The 11,372-nt window shown below is 39.2% G+C and overlaps 1 protein-coding gene across 5 annotated transcripts in view; it reads left to right on the top strand.

Annotated features, from left to right (window-relative positions):
- The first annotated feature begins 27 nt into the window (after positions 1-27).
- The window catches only part of TUT7 (terminal uridylyl transferase 7), a 72,751-nt gene continuing 61,406 nt past the window's right edge, over positions 28-11,372 (top strand). For 3 of the 5 annotated variants that reach the window (XM_006139843.3, XM_014592568.2, XM_014592555.2), the window contains exons 1-5: positions 28-164; positions 1,327-1,874; positions 7,940-8,121; positions 8,691-8,807; positions 9,286-9,463. In XM_006139843.3, the coding sequence (XP_006139905.1) occupies positions 1,358-1,874; positions 7,940-8,121; positions 8,691-8,807; positions 9,286-9,463 (994 nt within the window). In that variant the 5' untranslated portion in view covers positions 28-164; positions 1,327-1,357. Of the gene's footprint in view, positions 275-1,326; positions 1,875-7,939; positions 8,122-8,690; positions 8,808-9,285; positions 9,464-11,372 lie in introns of all 5 variants that reach the window. The other 2 variants (XM_006139842.3, XM_027776307.1) reach the window with 2 other exon arrangements.

Consider the following 11,372-nt stretch of genomic DNA (forward strand, 5'->3'; position numbering starts at 1 on the left):
GGGGGGCGTTTCCGGCGGGGGCGGCGGAACGTTGGGGCGGGGGCACAGCCGGCTCCCAATCGCGCACAATGAGACAGTGCTGAGCGCCGGAAGTGGGGCCGAAGGAAAACACGGAGAGGGAGCCGGGCCCGGACAGGAAGAGGCGGGGGACCTCGGAGGAGGCGGTGAGTGGTCCCGAGCGCTTTCTCCCCGCGGCCCTGCCAGACTTGCCCTGGGGCTGTGTCTACGGTGGGTTCTCCGGGCTCCAGAGTAGAGGACGGGCCTGGCCCCGGAGGTACGTTGAGCCCATCCTTCGCTGGCCTCGTCGCCCCAGTTTCGGTGACCGGGGAGCCCCAGGCCAGCGGGGACTGAGCTCTCAGGTTTGAGTTGGCGGCTTCACTTTGTGTCAGACTGCGGGGCGAAAAAGGGATTTGGGTCGAGGCACTCGGCCCTGGCCCCTTGGCTGGCCGGGGGGACCCCGGAACCCCATCGATGAAGCAGGTCACTTCCTGCTTCCTGGTCCCCACGGTGGCTTCGTGGCCTGGGGTGCGGGAACGCCTCCTCTTTCTCCGCCTCGGGCCGCGAGCGGTGGAAACTGAGGCAGGTTACGGGTGGGGAGATGTGTCGGGGATTGAAGAGTGTCACTGCGTAGAGAACTGCTGTTCACGACAAAACCCAAACTTATTTGGGGTTGGAGAATGAGAAAGGGAGAGGTTAGCTGGGCTTGTCGCTTGGTCGGAAACCTAGCCCCTTTGATGAGAGCGGTACCTTGGTCAGGACCCCAGCCCCTGCCGAGCACGAACGATTGAAGCCGGTCTTTTCTGAACCGTGGTAGTGAAGGGACAGAAAAGTAGAGTTGAGAGATGTTACCTTATTCACATGAAGTTTCGGTCACTTTATATAACATTTGAAAGTAATTGCTGACTTCTTTTTTTCAAGGACCATTTCGGAGGGTGTTTTTATTATTATTTTTTTAAACAGTATTGACTTGGGATAAGGTTTTCTTTGAACAGGTTTCTTTTCTTTCGTTATGTAGATAAAAGCTGACCAATTTGGTATAACATTTTACTATGTTACAACTCTCGAGACTAACAGAGTTTCTCTTATTTACAAAATGTCTCCATATTACATAGTCTATAATTTTCATTAAAAAAATTATAGCACTAAGCCTACTAACTTCTAGGGTAATGTACTGGTTATTAGGAATGTGATCAAAATTTTATTTTAAAAATAGGAAAACGTTTCTTAAAACTTTTGGGGGCATCTGTGCAATAAGCATGGTATTTTGTGTATTTGTTTTGATATCTTGTTATAGTTTGATGTTTCCTGCAAAATGCCTTCTTTCAGGTGCAAAGTAAGAAAATCAAACTCAAAGACCATGGGAGATGCAGCAAAACCTTATTTTGTGAAGCGTCCTAAAGACCGAGGGACTGTCGATGATGATGATTTCAGAAGGGGTCACCCCCAACAGGATTATTTAATAATGGATGATTATGTTAGAGGCCATGGCAATAAAATGGAAAAGGGCCTTCCAAAAAAGAAGATAACACCTGGGAACTATGGGAATACCCCCAGAAAAGGACCCTATGCTGTTTCCAGCAATCCATACGCATTTAAAAACCCAATTTACAGTCAACCAGCTTGGATAAATGACAACCACAAGGATCAGAGTAAGAGATGGCTCTCTGATGAACTTACTGGTAATTCAGACAACTGGAGAGAATTCAAACTTGGACCTAGAATTCCTGTAATCCGACCAAGAAAAGACTCCTTTCAAGAAAGTGAAGATGGGTACAGGTGGCAAGACGGAAGAGGCTGCAGAACTGTAAGACGGCTATTCCATAAGGACCCACTGAGTCTAGAAACCATGTCAGAAGTGGAAGCAGGAAGTCCTGGTAATGTGTTCCAACTTGTCAAGTTACAGTACCTAAGTCAGCAATGTCTTACATGTCTAAAGGAACTTATTTTCAGCAATGCAATTCTGATTTTGCATAGTTTCTGCTTTAAGAAGTTACTTATTTAATGTGATTATTTTAAGGATTGTAATTGTAAATCTTTGGACAATGCCAATGCATTTCCTACGTTGGCCTCTTTAAAAGTTTACTTTGGCACAAGGCTCATTTTATTATAGTAAACATATTTCTGTTGATGCTTTTTACAGAAGAGGGTAAGCATATCCCTTTAGAGACTATATCATAATTTCTGAGTGCTATGTATGATGTATGTAGTTTCAAAGTATGTTTATAATGATTATTTTTAATTTTTAATTTTTTTTTTTTTTTTTTTTTTTGCTAGAGGGTGTATGCTCTGGCCAGACAGAGACAGAGAGAGTGAGAAATCATCCTTCTTGGGATGGTCTCACACCACAATCCCTTCTTTTAGCTGTCCATCCTTTTGGAATTTTGGGCATGCATGCACATGCACTCAGTGTGTTTTTGAAGCTGCCAAGTCCAGGACTTGAACTGTGGAGCTGGCCATGTAGGATCTAGCTGCCTTAAGCACCATGCCACTGGCTGGCCCTATGATTATAATTTTGTATTTGAATGATGAATGTGTTTATAATATAAATGACAGAATATAAAACTAAACAACTTATTTGTTGTAAAAACACAAAAACTGACTATTTCCCACCACAAAAGGGATAGACATCTTTTGGGTAGCATATCAGTCTCCAAAGGGACATAACCCAAGACTTGTGGTTTTCAGAAAGGAGTGTGGTAGACAGGTTGAGAAACACGGATTTGAAGAGTCAGAGATACAGATAGAAGCTTTGCTGTTTAGTTTCATAAAACCCATTTCTACGTGCCCTCACATACTTGATAATTAGTCAAAGTGATGATACATTCTTCTAAAAGATAAAAAGTAGATTTTGTCGATGTAGTAAATGATTTCTATAAACAAGGTTATTTTTATCTGTTGGACAAGATCAACTGAAATAAAGTCATAAGCCAGATAGAATAATAAAACAATATTTATTGTAAAAATGAAAATTATACTTGGAAGAATGAGCATTTAGTTTTATTGGCTGAAAGCCATTTTTAGTGGCCATATAGAATAGGCTCCAAACTGGCCAACACTTCTAACATTTTTCTTAAATCTAAATGCAGTCAGGCAATGTAGGCTCTTTATAGGCCTGCAGAAGCCTTTCTCCTTCATGGTATCTCACATTGTCAGGCTATATATATATGTTACCTATAGTGAATTTGAATTGTGACCCATGCATATAGAATATTTAAAAGGCAAAAAGGTCTTTTTTTGTTTTTAGAAGGTGTCATTATAAAAATGAAAGTCTCAAGCATTTGCCAATATTAAATGACAGAAAAGGTGTTGTTTGATGTTTATGATAGGAAAATTAAGGTTAAATGCCAAGAGCAAGCAGCAGAAACAAAACAAGTGTTATAAACGAATTAAATAGTAGGGAGAGGGAAAATTTTAAGATTATAAATCCTTCAGCTACAAAGAACTTGAAGCAGAGATGTGCCTCTGTCATAATCTATCAAGGTGAAATCCCAATTTCACCAATAAGGAAACTGCTGCTCGGCAAGGTTAAATTAATCCAGACTTGTTTATGTGCAGTGGTAGATGAGGAAGTGGGACTGAATTCTGGGGCTTTGCTCATTGGCCATTAACTCAGTCCTGCTGGACCTGGAATCCCGACAGAGGGAAACAGAGCCTTCATTGATCATTTCTGAGCTTGTGATTTGTGTTTTTCTTTTCAAAAGTTTGTGTGTATTTATGTATTTCTATATTTCTACGTTCAGGTGAGATGTGGATATTTAATTTATAGTTGGTCTTTTAAAGAAAAAGTTGATCTTCAAAACCTTTTTAGAAGGAAAGACTTATGGATCAAAAATTTGCAAGTAGACATATTCAGAGATCATTTACAGTCCAAAAAACTGTCAACAATTGAAGAACTTGCTTTTGACAATTAAGGAAGTTGTTTTTAAATGTGTTTTAACAGGAAGGGTGCTTTCACTGTCTTTTTATAATATTTGAGGAAGTATAAAGCTCACGTTTTCTCTCTGCAAAATATAAGTGCATGCTTTTTCACAATTGCTAAGTGAGTAACTACTCAGCTTCTATCTCTTGAAAACCTTCATGAAGGAAATATTAAGCTCTGCTATAATGTTATTTACTGTAGAGAGAATTTTAGTTTAAACTTTGCACTATGTTCAAAACAGGACCTCATTTAAATGGATTGAAATTTCCTAAAATCAAAATTGTATCTTAAAAAGGATGGGTCTTATTAAACAGTATGAGAAGATGTAATGAATTATGTTAAAGGTTCTTTTTTTTTTTTTTTTTAATATACATTTCTGTTTCCAGTTCTACATCACTTGCCCCTACCTCGTCCCTGAAAAGTCTTAGATTGCCACTTAAACATATTGGGGCATTGCCATTAATGAACTTAACTGGAAAACATTCACTCAAATACACATGGCCTTTGTGAATCAGATAATGGGCTCTATACAAATAAATTATGAGAAACTTGGAGTGCTGAATGTAGAGAACTCACGTTACAATAAACCTGGGATGAGCCAGGTAGTATTATGCCAAGTAATTATGGGGATTTTTCAGCAGTACACAGTTTTGCCTTCCAAGAGTCCCTCTAGTAAGATTATACTTAGCAGCTTTTGTCATACAGGCCTGTGAAATTTAGTTCAGAAGGTTCACATCTTGCCTTGTCAGTTCTGATCCATTTTAGATGTTAACGGATATGCCTACAGAAGAGATTTTAGTCATTTCTTTCTAGTTAGATAGAAGGTTGAATTTCAGAACTCCATCCATATCTTAATCTGTATATCAAATTCCTTTGCTTTGATTTAACCCTGTGTCCTTGGCCAAATTACTTTTTCTGTGGGCCTGGCATTGTCCTTATCTGTAAAATGGGGATATTAGCATCCATGACAGGATTGCTGTAGGGATTAACTGAGGAAGTGCACATAAAGTGCTTGCTTTGCCTCTGCTGCATAACAAAACAGTAAGCGTAGCTGTTGTTACCATCATTGGACAGAACTCTGCAGCCACCCTCTTCTCTGCTTTGTGGTCTTGAGAGAGCCAGAAAAGACCTCGACAAAATGACAGCAAATGTATTTACATTGAGAAGATTTTGTGACTAAGGAAGATGAGGAATCAAAAAGGGAACTTGATTAATATACTGAATACTGTTTGGTATATGGACTTTTCTAATTTATTTACTTACCTAATTTTTTAATTGCCAGAGGGTACATGCACTTGCTATAAAGAGAGAGAGAGAACTACACCATAGAGTTTGGTTGCATTGTCATCCCTTTTCCACTTCTCCATCTGTTGAGAAACACACTGTGTGTTTTTCAAGCTGCTAGGGCCAGGATTCAGACCAGGGTTAGCCATGTAATATTTGGTTCCCTTAACCTAGCCCCATGTGGAATTTTCTAAAGGGTGTTGCACATAATAGTAAAAATCTCTACCGAGTGTTTGCCTGAGTAAGAAACTTCTGTCAAGAGCACTGAAGACTATTTAGAGAAAGGTAGGATTTATAATGGTAAGCAAATTAAAAACACAGTGGACACACATAATTTAAAAGAAGTACTTATCTCAAAAATTTGTTCAGACCAGGAGTATGGCCTTAAAAGATGGTGATATAATTGGGAATAGGGAAAGTATTAAAAGCATTAAGTAAGATAGCTCAATTTTCTATCCAATAACTACTTACCTTTTCAGTCCACTTTGATGACTTTTTTTAAAAATGTTTTTTTAAAGAATTTTTTGAATTATTCAATTTAATTCATTATTATTGTTGTTATTTAATTTGCTATAAAGCACATGTGCTCACCAGAGACAGAGAGACAGAGAGAGAGAGAGAAAGGGAAAGTGAAAGTGAGAAAGCAACCCACCAGGTTCAGGACTTGAACTGTAGCCCTCCATGTGGGAGTCTAGCGCCCTAACCACCACACCACTTGCTGGCCCCCAAAAATGTGCCTTTTTTTAAACATATCTTTATTTTTTTAAATTGTTGCAGACTGTTTTATAGAGGCTCTTTGTAGTACTTTCTTAGAGTTACCTCAGGTGGTGAGCACACAGTGCTTGCTTCTTGTCCTTCAGGACTCTTGGCAGTAGCTTCTTTTCTTTTTTTAATTAAAGCCTCTGTTTTTTATTTTTTGATACAAAGTTTTTTTTTCAATCAGTCAGGTGACAAAAGTTGTTGTACTAGTAATGAGTTCCCCTGAAATCTTGACAGGAATGGCCTCATACAGAGCATTTCAGTAGGTTTATATTTCCAAGGACTAATTTGTAGTAAACCATTGCAGTTGTCCACTTACCAGAATTTTAATTTGGGAAACAAATTTTATTTCAGTCACATCTGTTATTTAATTTTTAAAAACTTGATATAAGATATTTTATAGTTAAATTTCACTGTCATCTTTTGTTTCACAGATTGAAAAGTTACAAAGTTGAAAAAGGAACAGATTCGCTTATTTGTTTAAAAGATTGTAGAACTAACAACAGAATTTATAAACAAATGATTTGTATTTCAAACTTTTATTTCAACTACCATTTTTTAAAAAATATGTCCAGTGTACAGGCTAGTAGAAAAAGCTTAAATGAAAGTAAAGAAAATGGGAAATAGTTGTCAGTAAATAAAATTTTGGCTCCAGCTTCCTGATACTAATTGAGGCACTCTTAATATGCTTTATTGACGGCTAAATTTGCAACTCAATGATTTTTCCACTCTAGATAAGAATGTATTGTAGCTCAGGACCAGCAGTTAGCGTAATGGCTATGTCTCTGGACTCCCATGTAGTTGACCGCAGTTCAAGTCCTGGACCTGGTGGCTTAAACTCATACTGGGCACGTGTGCATACGTGCCCAAGATCCCGAGAGGAGAATGGAGGAGAAAGGATTGCAGTGTGGTCATCCCCCCTGGGGGGTGATTTCTCTCTTTGTCTCTCTGTCTCTCCCCCAAAAAAGAATGTATTGTAGCTGATTTGGGTTCTCCAGGGACACATCCTCCATTTTTGCCCTACTGAGATTGTTCACTTGTAAAAACTTAAAGCAAATGTGGATGGTTTTCGTTAGAATAATAGTTGTACTTATAGATATACTAAAATATATGAGATATATGCACATTGTGTATTATAATATGTTGAGTGTATTAGAATTGTAGGTGTGCTTGCCTTCAGGATATAGTTTTTTACTTTAGTTTGAGTGTGCTCTACAATAAACCAGGAAAAAAAAAATCAAATTAGGATCAAAGTAAAATTGTTTTTCAAGTTTTCTAACCAAAATGATTTAAAGAAACAAAATACCAGAAGATGTGTGCCCTCACCAGAGAGACAGACTAAGAGAGAAATCTTGGAAGAGAAAGAAAGCAGTCTCCAAATGGGGTGTGGTCACACTTGAGTCTCTCCTCCACTTGGGATTGGGTCACACATGCATTCATGACCAACATGTTTTTTTAAGCTTTTGGGGCTGAGATTTGAACAGTAGTCAGCCACATGGGATCTGGCCCCCTTAACCAGTAGGTTCTGGGGCTGGCCTCAAAGAGATGATTTGTGTGGATGGTTTTTTGTTTTTAATTGCCAAAGGGAGAGAAAGCACTCTCCAGTGGGGTGTAGTCCTGCTGCAACTCTTTCCTCCATTTCTCCATCCTGTCAGGATTTGGGGCACAGATGCATGCATGCCCAGAGTGTTTTTTAAGGCACCAGGGCTGGGATTACAACCACAGCTGTCATGTGGGATCTGTGTACAGCGCTTAACCATTTAGCTATGGGGCCTGCCTTCTGTGAGCTGTCGTATTCAGATGATGAATTTAGTTAATATTAAAACATTCTGTCCATAGGAGAGCTGCTTTCCTTTGGCTCTGGGTTCAGAAAGCATTAATTATGTCACATGATTTAGTTAACAAATATTTAAGTTCTCCTTTTTTTCAGAATGGCATTATTCAGTATTACCAATAATATTCTCCCCCTCACTTAAGAAAACAAGAAGCAGAAGTCCAGACCTAGGAAGCCACGGAGGACCAGAAATGAGGAAAATGAGCAGGAGGGGGACCTGGAAGGCCCTGTGATCGATGAGTCTGTGCTTTCAGCAAAGGAGCTACTTGGTTTACATCAGGCAGAGGAGCGACTGAGAAGAGATTGCATCGACAGGCTGAAAAGGGTAATGTTTTGTACATGTATTTATTAAAATTCTTTTTGAGTCTAAACCGTGTTAGAAATTGGAAATTCATGCTTTGATGAATTAGTTATCCTACCTTGGTTATTAGCATTTAAGTACTACTAGTTAAACGTGCTATGTAGTGTTACTTTCTTTTTTTTTTTTTAAGAGAGATTTTTGTCATAGGGCATGTGTGCTCGCTGGAGAGACAGAAAACAAGAAATCACGCCCCACAGGGGATGGCCACGCAGCAATTCCTTCTCCTCCATTCTCTCCAACCCTGCACACATGCACACACACACCCAGCATGAGTTTAAGCCACCGGGTTCAAGACTCAGTTGCACTCAACTATGTTGAAGTCCAGAGACAATCATTATGCCATCTGCTGGTCCCTGCACTGTGTTTTAGTAGAATGAAGAATATTGCTATTATGCTTAAATAAAAATTACTATTAGAATAGTAATAAAGGGAGTCAATAAAAACTTTTAAAGTAAAGGGGAAGTAATTTTCTGGCTAATTTTGCTTACCTGTGTATGTGTCTCTCTTTCTTTCTAAATTTCTCCAAATTATAGCGACCACGAAACTACCCTACAGCAAAGTATACCTGCAGACTTTGTGACGTTTTAATTGAATCCATTGCATTTGCTCATAAGCATATCAAAGAGAAGAGGCACAAGAAAAATATTAAGGTAAGTTTGCTATAACTGAAACAAATAGGTTCACCTGTCATTTATATTACTTGTCATCTTGTGGCCTTTTTCTCCTTAAGGCGATGATAGTAATAACTTTCCTACTTAATTTATTTTAGCCAAAATACATTATACTGTTCAGCTATTTTGCTAGGCAGTCTTGTGAACTTCCTCAAGGATAGGATCCATATGTACGAAGTCACTGGTAGGACTAGGTCTGTGTCCTTATGTCAGTAGTAAAGTACGTAATAGGTCTGTCATTGCTGAGCTTTCCTTACCCCTTCTCCTCATTCCTGCCTAACCTCTATCCGTTATCACCAATCCATTTTAATGTGCGTAAAGAACTATGTGCTTGATAGGATGACAACTAACACAGCTAAGATGAGAAGAAAGACTGAGAAAATAATCCTTGAAAATTCTCAGTGAATGGTAAAAACTCTGTGTGAGCTGTTTTGAATTTCAATATTGCTTTTTAAAGGAAAAGCAGGAGGAAGAGCTGCTCACTACGTTACCCCCACCAGCACCTTCCCAAATCAACGCAGTGGGCACAGCCATCGACAAAGTGGTACAAGAGTTTGGTTTACACAGTGAGAACTTGGAGCAGAGGCTAGAAATAAAACGTACCATGGAGAATGTGTTCCAACACAAGTTACCAGGTATTTTCTAGATTGGTTTCTCTATCCAGCTACCTTAAAGTTCCTCCTTCATTTTTTCTACCATTAGTAATTTTCACCTAATAAGAATGCATTTGCCATGTCCTAAAGCTCTTGTTTGTTTGTGTTTCATTTTCTCTGGCTTCCCCAAAGTAACAAAGACTTTTACATGCTATCTTTATAAACCTGCTTTTATTATAAATTTTATTGTAACTATTTGGGGTGTAATATAAGTTAGATGCCTTATATTAATGGGGTACTGTGAAACTCCTCTATATGTATTTGTTTGTATATGTATGTATTTATTTTTAGTTTGCAGTAGGACACACGCACTTGCTAGAGACAGAGAGAGAAATTGAGAGCACGCAACCCTGTAGAGGGAGTGGCCACACCACAGTCCCTTCTCCATTCTCCTCAGGAAATTGGGCACTCATAAACCTGGCATGTTTTTCAGACCACCCAGTCGGGGACTCAGACAGCCGTGTGGTATCCATCCGCCCTAACCAGCACACCTCTCACTGCCCCTTTGCATATATTTGTTTACCTGTCTATCTAAGTTGACCCAATATTTTGAGTTAAAATTAAAAATAAATCCTGGAGTCATTTTCAGATTAACAGAAAAAAATGAAGTTATTTAACCATATATAAAATAATTGCTGCATCAAAAAATGAGCTTTGAAAACTAGTTTATAAGTGTGTTTGACCCAGTGTATCTGGAGGTTCCACATCTGAATTCAACCAACTGTACATCAAAAATATTCGGAGGGAGGAGCCAGCAGGTGGCATGGTGGTTGTAGGTGCTGGACTCCCACATGGCTGACCGTGGTTTGAGTCCTGAACCTGGCAGCCTGCTTTATCACACTCTCTCTCTCTCTCTCTCTCTCTCACTCACTTTGTTCCTCTGTGGTCAAATTAAAATGAATAAATGAATAAAGTTAAATAAAATAATCTTTTAAAAAATATTTGGAGGGAAATAGTTTCACAAAGTTCTGAAAAACAAAACTTGAATTTCCTGCACACCAAGTGCTGTGCTAGTGTGTGTAGACATTGTATCAGATATTATGAGTATCTAGAGATGATTAAAAGTTACAGGAGAAGGCCAGCAGTTGCCATGGTGGTTATGGTGCTGTATCCAATGTGGTGAGTCGATCCAGCAGCTTCAAAAATGCACCGGGCGGCTGGCAGGTGGCATGGTGGTTACTGGCACTGGGCTATGGCCGACCATGGTTTGATACCCAGACCTGGTGGCTTGCTTTCTCACTTTCTCGCTCTCTCTTGCTCTGTCACTCTGGTCAAATTAAAATAAATAAATAAAGTTAAATAATTTTTTTTAAAAAATACACCAGGTGTGTATATGTGTGTACATGCCCAAAATCCTGAGAAGAGAACGGAGGAGAAGGGATTGCAGTGTGGCTGTCCCCGCAGGGGCTAAATGCTTTCTTTCCTTCTTTCTGTTTCTCTCCAAAAAGTTTGTGTGCCCTAAGGCATTCAGAAGAATGTGCATAGATTATATATGCAGATATTAAGCTGTTTTATAAAGGGACTTGAGCATCTGTGGGTTTTGATAATCTGTGAGTATGTGGCAGGGCAGTTATCCTGGAACCAATCTCCTGTGGACATCAAGAGGCAGCTGTGTTTTGTCATCAGTTTTGGGTACTATTGATTTGCTATTACACTGTATGTCTGTCTTTCTACATATTTTTAATTTTAGATCATTGGCATGGGATAGGGGGACAACTATTTGGGGTATGCTACTTATGGACATGTAAGGTGAGGTATGGCCAGTGCGAGATGTAGCTGCTGTCAGTCCTTGACAGCAATAAACCCTACCCTAGCCTCATCCCCATTATCATTCCTGTTTGAGTATTCCTGCTATTTGGAATAACCTAATCTTCTAAGTCCTTGCTGTGCG

This window comes from Tupaia chinensis, unplaced genomic scaffold (assembly GCF_000334495.1).
Source record: "Tupaia chinensis unplaced genomic scaffold, TupChi_1.0 Scaffold000007_1, whole genome shotgun sequence".
Taxonomy (NCBI): domain Eukaryota; kingdom Metazoa; phylum Chordata; class Mammalia; order Scandentia; family Tupaiidae; genus Tupaia; species Tupaia belangeri.